The following is a 23,303-nucleotide window of genomic DNA, read 5'->3' as shown; positions in this document are numbered from 1 at the left end:
TCAATAATCTTCCTGGTTGAAGCGCGTTGATTTATCCAGTAGTGGAATCAAATCTACTTCCGTTATTGGAAGACAATGCTGTAAGTAATACACTCGATAAGTAATACACTTGAAAATACGTTTATAATATGTTTTATCTTTGACATTTTATTTCATCACGTTCAATGTTAAATGCTTGCAAATGCAACCGGGGCATTACGTCGTATGTCGTACTACTTGACAAATGTGGAAATAATTTGAAATTGACAAAACAAAACAAACAGAAAAGTTTACAGACAACGATTTTACAATCAGAGAATGAATAAGGTTTTAACCTGAATTAACAGCCATTGAGATCGCCGTACCAACGTGATGCAAATCTTATTTTCAATAACGTGATGATTGTTTGCTAAGTTCTTTTTTCCGGTATTGGTTAATTTCATCAATTGATACAAGTGTTCAGACACTTAGCGATATGGTTCAGCGACGGAGCTTACATTTGGGAATTTGTTCCCTAGGGTAATTACGTTCATTTTGACCAACAAAACACGTTATCCTGTCACTTGCATACAAATCGGTCCAATACCAAGGTGCCGTATTACCTTTAGTTTATAAGGATAGTAGACCACGTGATGTTTATCTACAGTCTGGTGGTCATGTGACCGCGAAAATGATTTTTTTTCTATATTCTGCAATGTCAAAGGAAAACCACAAATAGTGTTTAAGTATCTTATCAATAGACCGCCACTAACCGAACTCGACAATATTCGCCCATAAACTCCCATCACTCTGCATAATAATGACACTGGCAAAACAATCGACCTGAAAATCTAAATGTGATGTGAAAATCTTACCCCACCCGCAAATGCTGGAAACTGTGAAACAGCATTCAATACTGTCGATAGTTTATTGCATTTCTGTGGTGAACAAGTTCAAAATTGCTGTAGGAGACAGAAAAAAAGGCTCGTTCTAAATCGATCTATAGCAATGTACACTTAGTGTTTTGTGAGGGGGCGAAATGGGCATTTTCAGTACTGACACGTTGAAATTTGAATCAGCTTAGGCAAACATGGATGAGTATCCAAACATTCAGGACATCTTTCAAGCTTAATTTTACTTTAAAACAGATTTTGAGTAATATACATTAAACGTTTTGTAATGAGAACTTTGTTTGAAAAAATCAAAAGCTGCATTTTGAAGTGCTGAAATTAGAACGAATAGGCACTATACATGACTATAAGGCTAATTTGTTCTAGTCATTTTGGTCAGGACACAATGTAAAATGGGACGAAATGAACTGAGAAATATTAGGTGGCACTTTTATTCAAACTTTGAAATTAAAACAATATAAATGCAAGTTAAAAAAAGGGACTAGAAATGAGTGTGACATGATATTCAGAATGCAATCAACAATATATGATAATGAAACACAGATGTGTCCTTCAAGTATGAAATATGCAACATATGTTATACACAGTTTGAAAACATATACAGGTACTAATAAAAAACCCTGAGAAATAGCAATTTAATTTAGCTATTAATACCATTCAGAAGTAAGGGCTTGTTGTCGGTGGGAACGACATTGGCCGTAGATCAGCAGCTGCAATAATAGAGGGAATAAAATAGAGAGCTAGGAGGAAACCCACTTGTCAGACCTGGTAAACGTTTAGTACTTGCCTGCCATCAGTTCACAACAAATAACGAAACAACGCAATAACTCAATTCGTCAAAGAAAGCATTAATTACATATTCGTCTTTGTTTCAGCTTCTTCAATCAGAATGCAATGGGGCTGTTCAAAATGGGTGGAGTCCGAAGGACTCCACCAGCATTTTGAACTGCGCCATTGCATACCATACCCCGATAAAATGCAACATGTCGAATTTTAATACTTATATTTACATTAAGTTAAATCTACATTTCTGTTAAAATAAATAGATTATGCAAGAGCATATCTTTTTATTCTTTCTCTCGTTGTTCTCAACGGTGGGTAAATTAGAACAGCTACCGTAACCTCATTTTATACGACAATAAATGCGCAGATAAAATAGTTCCTTATTTATATGTTTATTTTCTCTTTTTTCAAGGTCAAGTATATTATAAATACGTACTACAATTGTAATACTACTAAAAATATACAACTTGAGTTATGAAAAAATAACAGTAACAAGAAATCAACAAAAATATCGCCACCTACAAATTCTCATTATATCTCGCGTGATACGCGATACTAGCGTTTGTTAAGTCACGATCGAGTTTTCAAATTGGAGAGAAATTCCAGTCAATTTACTTGTTGAGCGTTATTTTGAAGAATCAGTTGGTGTATGAATCATGTTGGAATACGGTGTTGGACAAATCAGCAATGCATTGTCATTTCTTTAGAAGTAAACATTCAATGAGGATGAAATGTCTCTGTGAAAATGCCAGTGGCGGTGGGTGGGATAACCTGAACTCTCGGGGAAGGAAAGCCAGAGGACGCTAAAAACACTTAGAACTGAGCTATTTCTTCTGAACGTTGCTGGATGCACTACAATATGATATGTAATTGTTTCTTTCCCTCGATTTCATGTTTTGTCAGATGCTTTATTTTTACCAGATGTCAATTCCAAATTCCGAAATAAGTCGTCATCATTTTTATGTAATATTTCTTCAACTGTTCCATCCATCATGATATCATCTATATCAAATTCAATCAAATTATGGTTGCTTTATGGTAATTTGTTTTAACTGCTTTACTGCAGATTGCAAATTACAGTTTAGCATGATGCCAATAATTTTACTACGATTTCATTGAAAAAAAAAATAGTTTCGTAGTAAATATGCCCCGCCCATTAGTAATATTGCGCCCAATGACAAGACAGAAGTATCGAATAAACGCACGCGATGTCGATGGCAAATGCCATTGCACTTCATACAGAAATAATGTGAACTTGATAAACAACAAACATCGTTAAGGAATGATGTGTTAATGTAAATATAATAAATATAATAATAACAATAATAATATTAATAATAATGATAATAATACAGACGGACAGACGCACAAACAGACAGACATACATACATACAAACAGACATTTATACACACGCACAGACAGTTTCATAGACAATCAAACATACGGACATACATACATACGGACGCGCATACAGACAGCCGCACAGACTGATGCACATACAGACGCACATATAGACATACATACATTCAGACGCACAAACAGACGCACAGACAGACATAATAAAATATATTTTAAAAAGATATAATATCTATAAAACATAGCAATGCGTATTTTAATTTGGTCCGGTCCGGCCAGTCTTTTTATACCAACACAAAATTAGGAAAATTCCGAACGATATCCGTAACAGGTCGGGGATTTATGTTGGTCCGGATCATTCGGAACTCCTCGGCCATTTTTTCGAAAACAACCTCGGATGTATGCCGGTACATCGGTTTAAGTCGTTTGTATTTTTTTTAATTTTATCATTTATTTAGTGTTTTTGGAATTGTATTTATTGATCTAAGTTTAAATTGATTACCAGTGAAGTATATCCTTGCAAACATAATTAAGATTTCCAAGAGTAAAGTCATAAAGTTGAACTGCTAAATAAAATCTCCACGCGATCTACTTACAGCGGACTTAAACGTACCTCTTTTGGGGTATGTAAACCGTCCAAATACATCCGAGGTTGTTTTCGATAAATATGGCCGAGGAGCTCCGAATGGGTCCGGATTTGGTCCGGTCCGGCCAGTATTTTATACCTTACCCTTCTTTGCGCATGCTGAAAAATTGAAAGGAGCTATTGACCTCAGGGCCTTTGATTTTACGCCTTGAAATCGACAAATTACATTATTTCTTTACACCTTTTGCCACTTAGGTAAATGAAAAACATTTTTACAAAATTTAAATCGAAATCACTCTCACAGTATTCAAAATAGTATCATTCTCTAATTCTAAATTTTTAACAACACTTTTCTGTGCATACACTTAAAATCGAAAGGCTAAAATCAATCATGTCCGTCCCCAGTACGATCTCATAAACCAATCTCGAAAAAAGATTGAAAAAAAATGAAAAAAATTCCACTTGAAACAGAAAAGAATTATCTCTTTGCCGGTGCAGTTTTGAGCATCGGCCTTCGGCTCACCCGATAAATTCCTCCGCCTTGCCAGATAAACTTCATCCACGGCACTAACCTAGTATTCTCTATATATATCCTCTGTCCGCATCACAAAATTCTGAAGTTGAAGGGAAAACTGTCTTATACGTTCCCTAAAGCCAACACCAAACTAATGTATTGTCTGTCGCATTACCCACACATAGTACTTCTAAATGCAATAAGTATAACTTTTCTTATGCGACGGTCGCACAAATGCCACAGATGCATCAGTGTAAATTTATTGTACATCAAACAATTCAAAGTAACATTACAATAATATAGTTAATTACTAATAACAAAACACGAAATGGCTTTTTTTGCCCTCCCGAATCAGTGTTTTTTTTTCTGCCAAAATAAGTCGAACATGAGTTTTGATGTCTATGAAATGAAAAGAAAGTTCGGTATGACTGTCCGCAGTCAGGGCGCTCCAAACTGTGCTATCAAAGATTACACACCCATATATCAAACAATTGGTTTAAAGTAAAGTATCCGCACCGTGGATGTATTTAAAGAAAACAAAAAAATTATCAAGTTGGTTCTCTCACGGTAATGAATGTAGCCATTATGAAAAAGGTCGCATTTAATGTCACATAGAGAGCGTCAAAATCTATATTTCACGAGCAGCGTAGCCATTTGTATTAAGTTTATTTTTGTGCTAAGGAGGTAAACCTTTTTTGCGATCGTATGTGTAAAATCTTAGCTGATATTTTATTGTCGTTTTTAGACTGTAGGTATCTTTTGAACAACTTTTTGACATGTCATTTTAAAAGAAATAATACGTCGGGTTTAGAAAATGGGACGAATGTTTTTACGCGTTTTAAAAAGAGCAAAATAAAAGACCACTTCATCTAAATACGCTCATTAGATCGCACCGCAAATTTAAAATTGAAAGCAAGCCGAAAGGTCTTAAATACATAGGAGCCGATAGGAATATTAAATCATACAGTTTATTATGCAGGGAATGGAAATGGGTTGACTCAATGACCCTTTCCTAATTTATCCACTAAACCTATCTGGGTTTGAACTAGCAATAATCTTACTAGATGAAAGTAGTGCCCATATCTCCTTGTACATATGGGTTGATCAGTCTCTGTTATAGAACTAGCTGATTGTTTAAATAGTTAATCAATTAACACAACGTATTCTTATGGGTTATAACAGGTACTTAATAGCTACTGTGTGGGGCCAATGAATAAATTGTTTGGATTCGAATTTGATTTCATGTGAACACAATTTCAAAAACGTAAAATCAAGCTGGTCACAGCGCTTCTATTTAAGGACCGTGCGCCAAATAAGGAAATGACATCGTTGAAATGGTGTCAATGCACTGAACGCGCTGACGTTTGATTTGGTAGTAGCAATGGGCTGTGAATTTATTTCACGCTAAATCTCAAAAACCATCAGAATGAATATACTCAAGACAAGGTTTTCGGCTGCAGTCACAAATTTTTCAGCGTACATACATGTCTGTTTCCTCCATCTGCTTTTTCAATTGCATACAATCGGTTTGAACAGCTTTAAAGCAAGGAGAATAATGGCGTTGACGAATCAAAACAAAAAGAACATATTTTGAAAGGTTTATATCTCAGAAGCACTTATCACATCAAAAGTAAGAAAACAAACGTTTCCGGTTTCCTTGAAACCAGTTATGAAATGTGCAACACTGACTGTTTGTACCTTGTTTGCAACTTAGAGTCGAAACGCGTTGGCTAGATATCGGTTGGCTCGGTTTCCTCGCTGGCTTGAAGACGATGTAAAGGGCCGATTTTGTTTTACTCTTTGTAAGCATTCCAGCTTGGCTCGATATTCGCGAGGCTCGAAAAGTTTTGGCCTGTCCCTGGGATATCAATCCAATGGGTTTCGACTTAAATTGCTTGAGATGCTAGCTATCAGATAAATAACTTCTTACTTTAAATCGATTTAATTAAGGCATAATAAATCAAAATTGATAAGATAGACACTCTTTCAAAAACAAACGTTGTTATGGAAACAGTCTTAGTTATATATTCGGACCAGAACTGCTCACTAACATATCTCACAAAATGCTATTCACAGTCACATTCAAACGACCCGAAATTAAGGCGTGCAGCCGCTTCGCATGATCTTTTTTTTAAGTTCGCAGACAAAAAAATAAGAACAGATACAGTATAGGTATAAGCATATATGTAAGTAATTACAATGTACTTTAATAATACAGCGATTTTTCGTATATATCACTGTATGTAGATACTTATTTGTCATATCTGGGAAAGTATCAGAGATTTACAAACAATACTAATAAATGCGATATATAGTGATAGCAGTGTATACAATATGCTTCTGACCCTATGTGAATAAAACAGATATACGAGTACATGCACTTTATTTTTATAGTATTTAGCATATACTGAAATGCTACTCTCGTTTCATAGATAGAGCACAAACTACTATACATCTTATTGTTAGTTTTTCAACATAAGTTCCCTTTTCAAACATATCTACAACTTTGTAAAATATTATAAAGAAAACAAGAGTCTAGAGTCCATTTAATTCTTCTACTTTCCTTGTGCAACACCTTTGGAAAGCATAGGTCCACCTTTATGTAGATAAATTGGAGGCCAGACAATGTAATCTACGAGGGGTCCTGTCTTTGTGTACGGCTTGTATACGCTCAGGTCAAAACGCATGTTTTCTGTAACCTCCATGAAATCGACGTAGACAGGTTGGTTGTGCGAACGGGCAGTCCAGCAAAACTGATTTCGTGTCAATATATAAATAGATTTTTTTACGCGTTGGTATGCCTGTCGGTACCGTTAATCAATGCCGAACAAAATATAACATGAATAATTATATCGAGGGAACAACACTGATGTGCTAGTTTGATATGTCATGCGGCGAGCGTATTGCACATGCGCATTGGGACAACATACACTGCTTCCAGGATTTACTTTAATTTGATTAAAGCTAACTTTTAAATTGTACGCACTGAAAAGAAACATTAAAAGTTATCGTCCAATGGGCATTACTGGTTGTGTTAAAGGGCGTTTTCCATGGTCAAACTGTCGCTTTACAATATGACCAGGGTGGATTGGTTGTAACGCAGGAGAGTAGACTCAGAGGTCATTTATATCAGATCAAAACAGTTCACATAATAAATTTTCCGATAGTTAGTATACACTTCATTTATTCTTCAGTTCTGAAAATGGAGGCAAATATTTATTATTTTTTGGTTTTGTTGGCGTTTAACGCCATATCGACAGCTTTGGTAAATTGAAGTAGTCGTCAGCCTATACAGGATATTACCTTGGCCCAAAAGCCAGTGATTCCTCGGTTGCACTACAAGCGACTGTACGCTTTCCAACTTGAATCAGGAATATATGATGCATTGCCCTTTCGATTGCCTGTTCGTCCGCTCTTTCGTCGATACTGTGCTACATGTATAACAAAAACAGTTTTGGAAATATATGTCACTTATCCGCTATTTTTGTTCTTCGAAATGTGTGACAAATGATTGTATCTTAAGAAGTTAAATGCTTTCTCTTTCAGATTAAAATGTACCAGTGTTCCTACTGTGCCGATGCAACAGACGACTTAATATCACCATTCATTATGTGATTGATGTGCGTCCAAACAATAAAATTAAAATCTAAAAGGTCCTATGGTAATGGGTAAAAAAAACCAAATCCAACATATCCGAGAATACCCTCATGGTACCCACGGTTGATATTTATTAAAGGTAGTATCACATCTTTAGATGACGTCCACTCTCTAAATAGCTATTTATAACAAAACATAATTCAAATGACGTCCTAATGAATGTGCACATGAAACTTCCAGTAAGTGGGAAACTTATCTGCATTCATAGTTAAAAATCACATATTTTTAAATAATGTTTTCATGAAGTATATATTCATCATGTATCATCCAATTAGAGCTAATATTGGCACAAACTAGCGTCGTCGTGGTTTGGTTTTGCCAGTGAAGTGTAGCTTTACTCCTATTCCAGACATTATGTAAGTATACTAAGTATATGAAGGTTAATCCAAAATAATCTGGACTTTAAACATCAAACAATCAATTAAAAATATTTACTTTGAAAACCTGTTATGTCAAAGTCGTCGTGACCTCGAGATAAACTTTTAGATAGCTAAACTCTGACATATAAGAAAATCTGAACAACTAATATCGAGAGGAAATAACAAAAAATCGGAAGTGATTACTCTGTGTTACAGTTATATCTTTCTATTTTAACGCACGGCAATGAATCGCAGCATGGTTATACCATCTCAGAATATTGCCTACTTTCCATCTTTTAGGTCTTGAAGCTGAATGATTTGTGAATTAAAAAAAACCTTCTGAATATACTGGATCTTCATGATTTACTTTTTTGTTTAGATGTTTACTTTATCGAAAGCATAGTAGTAACTTTCAACGAACTGCTGTTGAATCATAATATACATCACTTGTTCTATTGCATTGTTTAATGATTAGTTCACAAGTGGAACTTTCTTCCCATGTATTGTGTTGTGGGGATGCGAAACACTTGAAATCAGTGTTGTTTCACCTCCCATATATAATATATAGAAATATTTGAATGGTCGTTCACCTCGATCTCGATCCATACTTAAACAGGTCTCGGACATTTTTTCCGTCGTAATAACATCAAAGTTTATATTGAGAAATAAAACATGAATGTTTCAATTCCATTACATGTATTGATAAATAAATGTATCCAATTATATTTTGCATAAACAATTTTACTAAACAACTATTAAACTATTATTTTCTGACTCGTATGTAGGCAACATATCTGTTTATACACTCTTTTATTATTCGCAATTACCAGTTATCCACCAATCAATAACAGTTTATGGTAATTTGTAGTTATATTATTCAAATTATTCTATTACATATTATCATAACGGGCATAACTTAATTCTATAAAACTGAAACAGCCGTTCTGAGTAAATAGCAGCTTATGAGTCAAAGAAAATTATTTTAATAACTCGAAAACATCCACTTTATAGAGGAATTAAACTACAGATTAAGACATGGCTGTCACTAAGAAACGACATTTTGTAAACTAGTCAAAGTGAAACAAACGAACATACATATCACACAAACAGTTATTCACAGATATACTCCATTATAACGAAATAAGGCATTGTAACAGTTGTGTAGCATTACGTTTACATTTCCAGAAAAACGTAAATTGTAGATACAGTACAAGTAATAACGATTTATGACATCGTAAAAACCTTTTTTTACATATGGACATAGACACTTTGATAAACACTTGATAAAAACCAAACATGTGACGCAATACAATTGACAGCAAGATTCAATATGTTTTTGCTTGATAGAAGTAATATAGGTATAGCTTAGAAATACATATTATGTATTATGTTATTTAAATGCCTTAGATAGAACACTTGATTTGCATCAACTTATTTGACGTATTGTTATAGTTCGAGAATAGGTTCTTTTTGAAACATGTACTAATTATTTGTAAAATGATTTCTAACTTATATATAGACACCAATGTATGAACGTCCATTCAATTCTTCGTCTTCCCTTGTGCAACACCTTTGGAAAGCATAGGTCCACCATTGTGTAGATAAATCGGAGGCCAGACGACATAGTCGACAAGCTTGCCCGTCTTTGTGTAGGGCTTGTATACGTTCAAGTCCAAAAGCGTATCTTCCGTTACCTCCATGAAATCAATATACACGGGCGGGTCATGCAGGCGAGCAGACCAGCAAAACGTAACACATTTCCTTACATATGAAAGGATCTCCGAAACTTTTGGTAGTTCCATCTCTTCTACAATGACTTTGCTTGTGACCTGTACATATAAAACATCAAGCTCGTGCCATGTTCGACAAGTAGTTGTTAAGAAAAATGAACTACGGAATGAATGCATTCCTAATTCCGTGTATTCAGGGTCACCTTACCAATCCATCAAAGTCTTTAAAACTTGTTTGTAATTAGTGCAATCTAGCTTTCAAAAACTTGTATAAGAAATAACACCTGCAAGTAATACAAAATGGATGTTTTTTTTTCTAAATTGAGGGCTAAGGAATGATCCTGTATATTGATAGAATTTAATTCTGCCTGTAAGTATAAATGAAAACGATGAATAGTTCAAAAAATACAAAACAAAATACCTCGACTATGTTTTCTTTGAGCGCATTTTGTACAAAACGACCAATATCAGCTATTGCCTGATTTTGTGTGTTGCTTAAGTCGTCGAACTCGAACGGTATTTCCTCAGTGTTTTCTTCGTAATCAATCTGAAAAAATCTCAGTATAGTTAAGCAATGACAACGTTTTTATATATTGTCGATGTCAGTCAAAACTGTGATCGAGTTGTCGCGTTTAGTCCAACAATGACAACCTTGTTCGAAGTGTCCATGTCAGTTGAACAATAACAACCTTGTTCAATGTTTTGATGTCAGGTTTTGCCAACACAACGTTGTTTCGATAACTAAGGCCACACCAAATTGATCTTTCGTTCCTCAGATTCGCCGCACCTGTTTTTTTGAAAATGTAAAAAAAATATTTTTATTTTTTTCATGCAATCGCTCCAATTTTTTTACCTGTGAACCAGATATTTTGAGTTTAAATATAGGTTGAAGTGTAATTTGTCCATTTTTAATATGTTTTTCGCTTGCGCTCGCTTCATATTTTATGAAAAATGATAAAAAAATAATTTTATTTTTATTTTTATTTCGCTCGCTCGCTCCATTTTTTTTTTGGCAAAAATCCGAGGAACTAAAGATCAATTTGGTGTGTCCTAATCACACATTAGGCCTTGAAAGTTAATCAAATATCAATTTTGTGTTTGTATTCATAGGCAAAAATTGATTAAATGCAATGAATGTCATTTCCAGGTAGAGCTTCTCTTTAATATCAAACTCAATAAACATAAATTAAAATACCTTCATATCAAATATATTGTAATGATAACAGCGATAAAGAATTCTAAAAAAGTAAATACTAAATGTAAAATATATTTATAAGTTATGATGTGTGACATTGTTTTTCACTTGTTATCTTTGCTTACAATATTCTCGAGGAAAGACCACTTGTAAGAAGTAAAACAAATAGTATTAAACTAACGAAGTAAATCATGTCTTTTTACGCGCTATATACAACATAGTAGAACACTCTTTATAATTCTTTATTATTTTGTTCATCATTATAATTATATTGGAGTTTGGTGAATCCAACACGAAACCAAATTAACAATATTATTCCTCGTGAAATTTAGATGTTTTTTACGCTTTAGTAAAACTTGATTATGAAAAACCGGTTGAATGCATAAATTTAAAAAAAAATAACCATGGTATTATTCTTAGATACTTCAAGCAAACCTTTTTATATGCTATCTGGGTAATTCCCACTTTCATCGTTTATCAAAACGTTATTTTTCGGTTAAACATTTTATTATAAAGGTGTTTCTATTGCAAATAGTTTACATAACCCCGGTTAAATGGCACTGGCTAAACGCCAGAGACATAGAATATAAAATCACAAAAAAAATGGAAGAACAGCAAAAAACTCCACAAGCAGCACAGTGCATACATACTTTATATAAACAAGAGGGTCCTGAAGGCCCTGTATCGCTCACCTGATCCATTTCAAATGTGAAATAAGTGTTTTCAGGGCGAGGCCAATTGTGCCAGGGGGAGGGAATACGTGTTTGTCAGAGAGGAGACTTAATTAAAACAAATTTAGGACTAGTTTTCAATGCTACATGTTAAATATTTAAGTTGAGGGTATTACAGTTTTAGAGAATTTGAAATGTCAGTCTGGTGGTCTGCTACCTTAGAAAGGATGTATACTTGTCTTTGTTTGTACATTTTTATTTTCTGTTCTTGTTATGGTCGGAGTAAAACATAAAAATTGTTTCAATAAATTCAGAATGTATTTTAACAGCGTGATTAAATCACATGAAAGTACACGAAACATTGAAACTTATTATACATACTTTTGACTACATCATGTAAGGACTTTTTTATTAAATTACAGAGTATATTTTCAATAAATCTGCATATAATCATGAGGTATGGAATCAAAACATTAATACCTGCTAGAATTAAAAAGTATATGTGTTAACATGCTTTTCCTATTATTTGACCTTGTGACCTAGTTTTTGACTGCACATAACCAAAATTCAAACTTGGCCTAGAGTTAATCAATATAAACATTCTGACTAAAATTCATGATCATACATTTATAAATGTGACCTCTAGTGTACTAACAAGCATTTCATATGATTTGACCTAATGACCTTGTGTTTGACCGCACATGACCCAGATTTAAACTTTACTAAAAAATTAATAATATAAATATTCGGACTAATTTTCATGAAAATATAGTTATAAGTGTGTCCTCTAGAGTGTTAAAAAGCTTTTCCTTAAATTTAACCTGGTGACCTAGTTTTTGATCGTCAATGACCCATATTCATACCTGACCTAGAGATCATTAATATTTAAATTCTGGCAATGTTTCATGGAGATACAGTCATAAATGAGACCTCTATACTGTTAACAAGCGTTTCCTTTAATTTGATCTGGTGACCTAGTTTTTAACCCCAGATGCCTCAATAACGACCTCGTCCAATATCTTATTAAGGGTAACATTCTGACTAAGTTTCATTAAGATTGTGCAAAAAATTGTGACCTCTAAGAGTGTTAACAGTCAAATTGTTAACGGCGGACGACGACGACGACGGACGACGGACACAGGGCGATCACAATAGCTCACCTTGAGCACTTTGTGCACAGGTGAGCTAAAATCTAGGTATGTTTATCAAGGTTTGTTAGGAACCGCATTGGAACGGTCAGTAAAATATAAATTTATTGGGGGTTTAAACCAGTTTATGTCCACAAACCTCACACTTATTCCAACAATCCTAAATAAAGATAAAACGCAAAAGGTAAATATTATCAGTATGCATTAACTTGAGGAAACTTAATAATAAAACAAATAATAATAAACCAATAGGTAAACCCCGAGTACTTCTATGCTTAGAGATCCCAACTCTACATGCAGACGGATGAATACAATTCATGGCACCTAATGCAATCAAAGTGATGAAAGCACTGATGGACTAGGGCGTCATTCAGGGGAATGTTGACAACCATGTTCTAAGCATTGAAAAAATCGGCTCACATCACAAGGGGTCACTGTTTAATGGGCTAGCTTAAACTTTAGACTAAAACTGCTTGCAAGCTGCAAAGAAAATTTGAAAAATCTAGTTAAGTGTGTGTAGAGTGAGGGGGGTGGGGGGGGGGGCTAAAGCGTTAAATCAGATAAAGTCATAGTTCTTTTGAATTTCTCAAAGTCGTTAAATCAGACTTGTACAAATTAATTTACGTGGTTGGCACACATACTTCTTTAATTTGATCAATACCTTTTATATCGAAGGACTGTTATTTGCAGTTTCAGAGAAGATTTTCAATGATGTAATTATATACTATATAGAAAACCTGTTACCTCTTTTTCAGGGGAGCTTTAAACCACAGGGCCATACTTTGAACAATCTTTGTAAAAGACATCTACATTGTACACCTATGTCAGACTGCATACACAATGCTATTAGGAAGTAGTTTTTATTTAAAAAGTGAAGAATTATTTTCTCCCTCTTAGTTTGTGCTCGGTATTCAATTCATATAACATGTTACCATAATAACTTAGTTCTGTTGATAAATATTAGGCACTGCCTTCTGTCTAATGCTATTCATATAACTGCTGCAGACATTTGTACATAGCAAAGCAAGTTGAGTAGACTAAGATGAGATGAATATCGTTTTTAAAGTATGAAATATTGAAATATCTTTTAAATACTTTGACCATCAAATTGCATAACATGGTGTCAGCAGTTCATCACACTGCTAGTGAGAATGGAATACCAAACATAATTGTATTCTTTATTTTATACCCATCATCAATCCACATGCAATACATATCACAAAATACTTTAACCCATATTCCGCTCCAGTGCAATACGGCCATATACCACTCTTGTGACGTCACGTCATAACAAGTATGTTGTGCAATATTAAATTGACGTCATTAAACCAATGAGTATATCCTTAAAATGAAATTTATTATGCAAAGATGTGGCTTCTAAGTCATCTAAACAGTAATGTATATAATAAAAGGGTTATTAGTACTGCGTTTTGATCCGGATATGGCGGAATGTCATATTTGATTCTGGTAGTTTTTTGTAGATTTTAATTTTACTCGGCTTGTGCCTTGTGGTGTCCGAATCTGCAAAAACCTACATGAGTCGAATACAACCTCCTGGATCAAAACGCAGTACTAATAACCCTATTATGTACAAAACCTGTTACCCCGTGGACAGAGCATCTTTAACCCACAGGGTCATTGTAACTTTGAACAATCATTGTAAAAGACAACTACATATATGTACAAGATGCTTAAGGAAGTAGTTTGGAAAAATTTAGACTTATTTTCTCCGTCTTAATTTGTATGCATTAGATAACTCAATAAATGCAGCAGTTGGCCATTCTTATATTGTCCTCTGTCACTGTCCTGATAGCTCCCTATCTCAATAGATGCAAAAGGTTGTAGGTTCATGATTCTTCTGGTCCAATATGTCATACAGAAAGAAGATGTTGAATGTAGAATCAAGAAGCTTTCTTTTCAGGCACTCCAAATTGAATAGTACTGTAACATTTGGAGTGCCAAGAATTTGTTGGATTCCTAGGCAACAGGTATCAGGTGTTGCAGTACATTTGGCAAATACTTTTCACCCGTCCTTGTAAATCTAAAAAAGCTTTCATTTCGCATAAGTAGTTCATATAACTAAATTAAGGTTGCTAAATCAGAGTTTGAATAATTCTGAAAACTAGATGTGCCTTTAATTGCAGCAATTTGAACACCAACTCATAATGTCAATGAAGCTGGTTATGCAATACTGCAGTTCCTTGGTGTTGGGATTGCTTTATTTACTTGAATAAACAAACAGTTCTTGTGTTGGAAAGTACAATGTATTAACATGCATTTTTCTTGCCCTGACTCCATCCAAGCCTTAAATCTTAGATCAACATGTACTTGGGGCTATGTGTAATATCAATGAGAACTATAAATTATGTTCAATTTAGTGCCACTTATGATATTTCATTCCACATACAAAAACACTGACATGTTCAAACCAATATCCTATGTTATGATAAAACCATTGCCAAGTTGGTAATTTGAAAAGACAAGAAATTATATCTGGTCAGAGTTTGACATAGTCTTTCTAGACAGCTTGACTTGTTTTGCAGTTACTTTGAAAATCTTCAAAAGCTAAACTGAACAAGACTTGAGCAAAAAACTCACAATACCAAAAGGGTTTTTAAAAAATATATGAGATCATTCTCACATCACCTATACCATTAGTTTTTATCTACAAACTTAAGTCAACATAATAATTAATGTTTTACATAAATATTGCAATGAATAAATATATTGCAATAAGTGCCAATAACATAGCAATCAAGTATGATCACTATAGGCCTAAACATGAGATTTCAACATTTTCCTGATAAACAATAAATAATTTTACTTAACAATTTTCTCATTTTTTACACAAGCTGAAAAAATGGTCTCTTTTTGAATACTTCACATATTTCATGGCTTTCATCATTCAAACTAACATTTCGCTTGTTATTTCAATATTCAATGATTGTGTAAACGTTCATAAGTGATGGTTAAAATTAACATTCATGCTAATCATGCCTACCAAAAGCACCTGACTGGCCAATCAGAATCCAATTTTGGCAGAGCTTATTGGTGGTTCATTGAAATCAACCATGACCTCCCACAATCTGCACTGATCAACAGTAGTTACTGATTTGTTTCAATTGTTCTTATTTTCATAAACTTAGAAAACAACTGCAGTGAAAAAAAAATATTCCTCATCACTGAGAGAAAGTTTAGAAAAATGAACGAAGCCGAGTTACATCTAGTAGGATATCAAATCCTACAAATGTATTCATCATTTTTATATAACTGTATTTAGTAAATGTTAAATATTTGAAAGTCTAAGAAGTTTCATTTTTTGGTATATCAAAGAACATTTGTGTGTATAATTTTGATGATATTTTGTGATTCATTTAATTTCATTCTTGTTTCATTAAGTGTTCAATCCCAAGCTTTCTTGTTCACATTTAAGTGCAAGAAAAGTCACTTATCTGAATAAATTCATTATAATGTAAGGTCACATAAAGGATATATTGTGCTTTTTAAAAATGATATTTTTTCATCTGTTTAAAATTATGTCAAATGAAGTGCATTGACATTTTATTATGAGTTTAAAGCTGCACTCTCATTTTGACAACTTTTTTATTGTTTGTCTTGGAACGACAATACCTAGTAATCTTTTTTAATGGAAAAACACGAAATAACTGCTATTAATAAATCATTTGTAAATCTTTTTCAAATCTTTGATTTAGATTACAGAGTATAACTTCTATAAATAAATATATATTCTTAACTTTATCTGAATACACAAGCTAATGCATCAGTCAATTGTAACCATGCCCCCCGCCCCCCGGTCCCGGAATAGCGGGGACTTTTACTTTCGGTCACATCAGCTAAAATCCCCGACCTGCGGAGATAATCTGATGGTAAAGTCCCCACCAAATGCCCCGCACCCAAGGGACATTAGATTAAGCCCCATCCACACTGTATTTTCCGGGAAGACCTGGCACTGCGGGGCCACCTGAAAGGTAAAAACCCATTTCGCCGGCTATCCCCGGTATACCCCCGGATGTGGGAGCCGTGGTTACAATTGACTGGTGCATAATGATACATAGTGATCCAATCTCATGCCAAGATGATTTCTGGTCTGACATTGCGAGGTTAGATATTCTTAAGCATAAAAAAGCCTTGACAGCATTTGAGAAAGACTGTTGTGAGATTAAATCTTCATTACTTTACTATTCCACAACATTGGGTGATAAGGGATCTTTATTGAATATTTTGATTTTGTCCCTTAGGGCCTAAACGCCACAAGTCAACTGATTAATTAATACAAATTCAATTCTATCTCCAAAATATTCGGCACTGTATTGTTAAATAAAACTCAAAAGTTACACTTGTAAATTATTTAATCAAATACCTTTCCCTCAAATATTTCACAAATTTATATTGATCTATCAACAACAATGCATCACCATACTATACCTCTGACTGATTTTTGATTTTCATTCTTGGCTAGAAAACAAAAAGTGAGCACAAAGCGTCTTCAGAAAAAGAACTTGTAAAGTATGCACCAGTCAATTGTAACCACGCCCCTCACCCCCCGGATTTTCATCCAGCCAATCCCCGGTAAAATCCCTGCCCTGCGAGAACGAACTGGTGGTAAAATCCCGTTAATAACCCCACACCCCGGGGATCTAAGGTAAGAGCAATTTCCTGATATATTTTGAGGGAAGACAAAACCACCGCAATCACCCGGCATTGCGAGGACACTAGTTCTGGTTTCCATAACTGTAATGTTGATATTTATTTTTTAATATGTACAACACGTCCAAAAAGGTAATATATAATGAGTTCGCTGAAGTTCTTTAGCTACGAGGACACCTGAAAGGTAAAAACACAGCCCTTTTCCCTGGTATATCCCCGAGGTGGCCGTGGTAACAATTGGCTGGTGCATTATATAAGAGAGGAAATCAAAATTGAGCATGCAAAATTGTTTTATCAATGGCGATGGTTTATCACAATGTCATGTACTTACACTGAGAGTGGCTCCAAGATTTTTCTATGCACATAGGTAAACAATCATCTTATTCACAGATGCTGTGCACATATTCATACATTTGGCTTCATTTAAAATGAAACTTCATAAATAAGTATGCGCATATTTGATATTTTTTATCTCCATTTTGCAAAATTGAAATCACATGATTTTATCAAACGAACTTGTATTGCTCGAAAATTAAAGTGTCAAATTAAAAATGCTACCCACGGTAAGATGAAAATAAATCGGTTTGATGGTGGTAATCATTCATTGGCGGATTTATTGATAAATTTCCTCAATAAAACACTATGAAATTCACATCATCAGCATCCGGAAGTAGTGATAACATACATGTCTGAATCATTCGGCCGCTCTGATCAGAGTAAATTTTGAGGTCAATAAATAGACTGGTACCCTGATTTACTTTTTCTCAAAAATATAAAGTTATACAGGTACGCGGCATATGGTGTTTAGTTAACATTAATAGTATATGAACAATAAATACCAAAAATCATGTTGTATTTATAAAAAGTGCCATGCGATGATTAGTTAAAAAAACTTTGTATCGAAAAGAAAATATCACGGAAACATGCAAATTAAGTCGAAAAAAAGATCAGGGACCGACTTCGAAATACCAACATTGTATACAAAGGATAACAATACTTTTTTAAACCAACTTTCCTGGTTGTTTTCTACTTAGACCACACGCTTTATTCGCTTTTAATACGTATGAATTCACAAGACATTTCGAATGCGCGACGGGCACCGCGGTTAGCTGATACTGATTTCTTTTCGGATAAAAGAGAAAGAGGGTACCAGTCTATCAATACAGAGCATTGAACGGAAAAATTTCGATGCGTACTTTTCCAATATGTTCATATTCTTATTGCATATAATCTGACCGCAAGAACATTCATGTAGTTAACCCGATTAAACACTCGCTACTTATGCATCTCTTGTGCTTCATTAAAAGAACATACAGTAAGCTTGAATTGTTAGGATAACTATTTTTATTGGATGTTTTCATTGTAATCAGTTCTGGTACTACTTTGATTATTCAAATTCGCTAACGGCAATCCAATCAAAATGCAGCGTATGAATACATTACGTCAGTGAACCCTCAGATGCGGCTTGAGAATGCAGAGTGCCCATACCTGCAGAAAAAATGTGTTTTAATACATACTGGAAACTTTGGTCGTATTACCTTCGTATAAAGTTCTTAGTTTCTCGATTAAAGCAGTTTGTACAAATGTTATAATAATACAGTAATATTTTAATAAAACACTCATTGCTTTTTATTTCGTAAAGCACTCCGCTAATACATGATATCAGATACAATGAACTTTGATCGTCAGAAATATATTTCACAGTTCCTTGCCATGGTCTTCGGGAAGCAAGTTTTCAGTGGTTGCATTTCTTTAATCTCCTTAACAAAACTAAAGAATGTCTTTTTATTAGGTTATGTTTACTTACGATTTATTGTCGTCCAATTGTTTTGCGAAATCATCTACAATAGCTTCTGTCTCTTTAAGCTGTTTCCGTCTGCAGAAGTGAAAATCATCAGTAGCATTAACAAAATATATTGTTTACATCTCATTTACAATAGAAGCTTGTCAGAAGCACTGATATAACACCCGCCACAAGATATCGGTATTCCTATAGATGTCTATAAAAACGTATTGAATTGTTTTATTCATCGTAAGACAAAAGAAAAAAATAGATAAGGTGATGGATGGAAGTATATATAAATATATAATTAAACAGAATATATACATTAGCTACATATAACCAATGGTTCTTTTTTTCTTTTATCTCGTACAGTAACAACAAAACCAAAACACATTCATATGCGTATATATAAATGTATACGCTTTATGAAATATATTATTTACGAGGGTACAACATCAATATTAAAATAGTGCAATAATAATATCATTACATATAGAGGTAATTTAACAAAGAATGTCCTTACAATATTCTAGAAGCTTGTCAGAAGCACTGATATAATATATGCCGCAAGAATATCGGTATTCCTATAAATGACTTCAAAAACGAATTAAACCGTTGTATTCATCGTAAGACAAACGAAAAAAGTGATAAAGTGTTGAATGGAAGAACATATATAATTAAAGCGAATATATACATTAGTTACATATAAACAGTGGTACTTTTATCTTTTATCTCGTACAATAACGACAAAACCTGTAAACACAATGTATACGTTTTATAAAATATATATCATTTACGAGGGAGCAACATCATGATAAAAGTAGTGCAACAATAATATCAAAACAGATAGAGGTAATTTATGAAAGTATGTCATTACAATATACCCGCGGCAATATAGTTCATATAAGTTATCTTTTGCAAGATTATTCGACAACTTAGAACTGTGCCCGTTCAGGTCGATACTTCAGATGGAAGGGATTTTGCCGGAAAGGTAAGCACGGGTAATTTGGTTAGATAAAGCGCCACATTTAAATCTATAAATAGCTCACTCAGACACCAGAGAACCAGAGTGACCATTTTCATACTATACAGGTCATAAAACAGGTACATACACGACATACAGACTATACATTGACAATACAATAGCAATACATTGACTAATATCGCGAATTTATCTTCCTGATAAGATGATGAATTGAACGGCGTGTTACGTACATATTTATTGTTATTTTAAATTAACAAAACTTACACTTACACGTAAAATACACTCGGCAACATTTCTAAGGCAACATTTTCAACATCAAAATCCCCTTATATGTTTGCTCTTTTAAGTAAACAAATTAAAAGAAAATAACTGTCATTATGTTATAACATGAAAATAACAATATTTTGTCATTGGAAAAGCTTATAATTAGACGACCGTCCCAGGGAAATTAAAGTTAGGTAATTTTTCTGGGCAATGTGAAATCATGATTATTAATGACTTGACATAACAACGGATATTTCAATGTCTTCACATTCAATAAATGTTGTTAACCTTAGCACGTATATTTATATTTCATATTGATTTGTGTGCACGTATCGAATCAATGAACTTTGCGCATCGATTTAACTTTTTGTTCTGCTTTTAAAAACGAACGTGGTCGTGACATTTTACTCTGTTTGGTAATTGTAATGCTAAAACATTGAATACTTATCAAGCAAACAGACAGTCATTGTAGGGAAAATATTAAGAGCTTAAAATAAAAGGCATCATTTTTTGATGATATACATGTATAGAAATATTAACATTATAAAAACGTCTTTTTTTCGTCTATGGATAAACTACATTGATTTAGTGTTTGAATGTACCTGCACGAAGTGATTCCAAAAGCAAACATATTGAAACATTCCCCATATTCATTTGGACTACGGGAACCGACAATAAATCTCTGCGTATCGCGTTTTGCTAAAAGTACAAAGTAAATTGAACGACATAATGTTAAGTGTAGTCACCCAGGAATAACAAACACTTACACCTTAGTCTGTTGTTCGCAGCTTGAACGAAGTTGTTTTTTTAGTCGATCAATTTCGTCAATGAAACTGCAAAATATGAACATGAAGTCGATGAACAATTTATAGACATTACAAGAACATAGTACCATGATTGGGTCATCTCATCAACGACAATATATGGTAAGATCAAGAACGAGACTGAGAAATCGAATGTTAAGCATACCATGCAAATTAAAATGAGTATTGTGTTGAAGATCCAGCCATTGAATTTGTTTAAAATATAATGCAATTCAACCAATGGAATAGCATTTGAAAATAAGATTAGACCATACATCCGTAACCAAGATTGAATCATATTTGTTATATTTCAAACAAACCTTTTCTGCCTGCTGAGTTCTTTCTGTGTTATTTCCTTATCATTGTTTTCGAATTCTTCAAACCTTTTCCTGTGCATTTCTTTTAACAAACCAAGCTCTGTTTCAAATGTCATTACAACCTCGGAACATTCTGTAGTGTTTCTAGAATTATACACGTTTATGATTATATACGCCCACTTATTATCCAAATATCCACAGGTTGTTGCAAGAGTGAAACAAACCAGAAAGACAAAGGTAAAATGTTGGCTCAGACGTTTATTGAATGTAATATAGAAGTCATATTAGTATTTCGAAATTTAGTTACTATCAAAGGTTTGATCAATCTTGCATTTCAACAAACTAAGTGAGTTCAAACAAGAACTATTTAAACTACAGGCATAACGGTTTAAAAAGTTTGCATAACCAATTGTATTGGAACTATTCTTTTATGTTCTCAACTTTACCGTGTAATTTACTTTAATTCGTGCACACCAATAGAAACCCAGAAGCACACGTTCAAATACGGTGGATTTTATATGTCTAACGTGCGAGATCAACAAACAAGGCCAACAGATCCCTTCAGAGAAAAGCATGCTCGACCCTTAAGGGGTCAACTGGTCTTTATATACACTAAAATCTCTATTCACGCAGAGCCCGGGCTTTGCTTATTTGCATATTACCAACCAAGTTAACATAAGTACTATGAACGTACTTCCGTTTATAACGGAATGTTATTATGAACGCACATCAGCCTCCTACAGCGGACCGTTAAACAATGTACGCACATCCGCCGCCTAAAGCGGACCGTTACATAAGGGACAAACACAGCACATTTAATGCCAATTTTAAAGATACTATCGTAACTATGTGTACACCTAATTCATGTTGTGTTTCTATTTTTCATATGCATTTATTTTATTGATTTACTTTTTATTTTATTTATTAGTTTATTGTTCATGGGGGGGTAAATATACGGTTGACAACGTTTAAAAGACATACGGAGGTTACAAATACATATGATGAACTTTAAAATATAAAGTATATAACTAGACATACCTTTTTGCTCTGTGACAATGTTTCTCTAAAATTCGAATCGTTTCCTTAACGCTACAGATTTTACGAAAATAGGACTTCGACGCATGTGTTAGCATTTTCATCGCTGTTGCGTGTTCCTTTAGGCATTCGTCTGTGAATCTATAAAATTGTAAACGATTAAAAGGCATACGAGTATTAAAACAGATTAAATGGAATAAAGTTCACTTATCATTCCATGTTTACTTTACAACGATCATTCTCATCTTTCAGTACCCTTAGACAGTCAGAATACATGTAGCGGTTTCGACAACTGAATGAATTAAAAACAACTCAATATTTGCTAACAATCACCTAAAATTACTTTTGTAAGGAACTAAGATCAAAGTTGGTGTAGAAAGTATAAATGTTTTCTGATACTTTAATGAACGTACAAAGGCAATCTTTGTTGGGTAAAATGATAATTTTGTCAAAACATTAGTTCATGAAAGCATTTGTTTGACGTAGGTAAATAATAATTATAAATACTGTTATAAAATGGAATAAATCAGCAAACTTCAATTTTTTAAGTTCCATTTAGACAAAAAGGCTACTTAAACT

At 33.7% G+C, this 23,303-nt stretch overlaps 1 protein-coding gene across 2 annotated transcripts in view; it reads right to left on the bottom strand.

The window, feature by feature from the left end:
• Positions 1-8,905: 8,905 nt before the first annotated feature.
• The window catches only part of LOC128227854 (uncharacterized), a 32,078-nt gene continuing 17,680 nt past the window's right edge, over positions 8,906-23,303 (bottom strand). For both annotated transcript variants that reach the window (XM_052938752.1, XM_052938753.1), the window contains 6 exons: positions 22,728-22,865; positions 21,693-21,833; positions 21,337-21,402; positions 19,345-19,413; positions 10,277-19,025; positions 8,906-10,139 (listed from right to left, as the gene is read on the bottom strand). In XM_052938752.1, the coding sequence (XP_052794712.1) occupies positions 18,992-19,025; positions 19,345-19,413; positions 21,337-21,402; positions 21,693-21,833; positions 22,728-22,865 (448 nt within the window). In that variant the 3' untranslated portion in view covers positions 8,906-10,139; positions 10,277-18,991. The remainder of the gene's footprint in view (positions 10,140-10,276; positions 19,026-19,344; positions 19,414-21,336; positions 21,403-21,692; positions 21,834-22,727; positions 22,866-23,303) is intronic.

The sequence above is a fragment of the Mya arenaria genome, chromosome 3, assembly GCF_026914265.1.
Source record: "Mya arenaria isolate MELC-2E11 chromosome 3, ASM2691426v1".
Lineage (NCBI taxonomy): Eukaryota > Metazoa > Mollusca > Bivalvia > Myida > Myidae > Mya > Mya arenaria.
The sequence above is the reverse complement of the archived record's forward strand: the minus strand, read 5'-3'. Positions and strand labels throughout refer to the sequence as shown.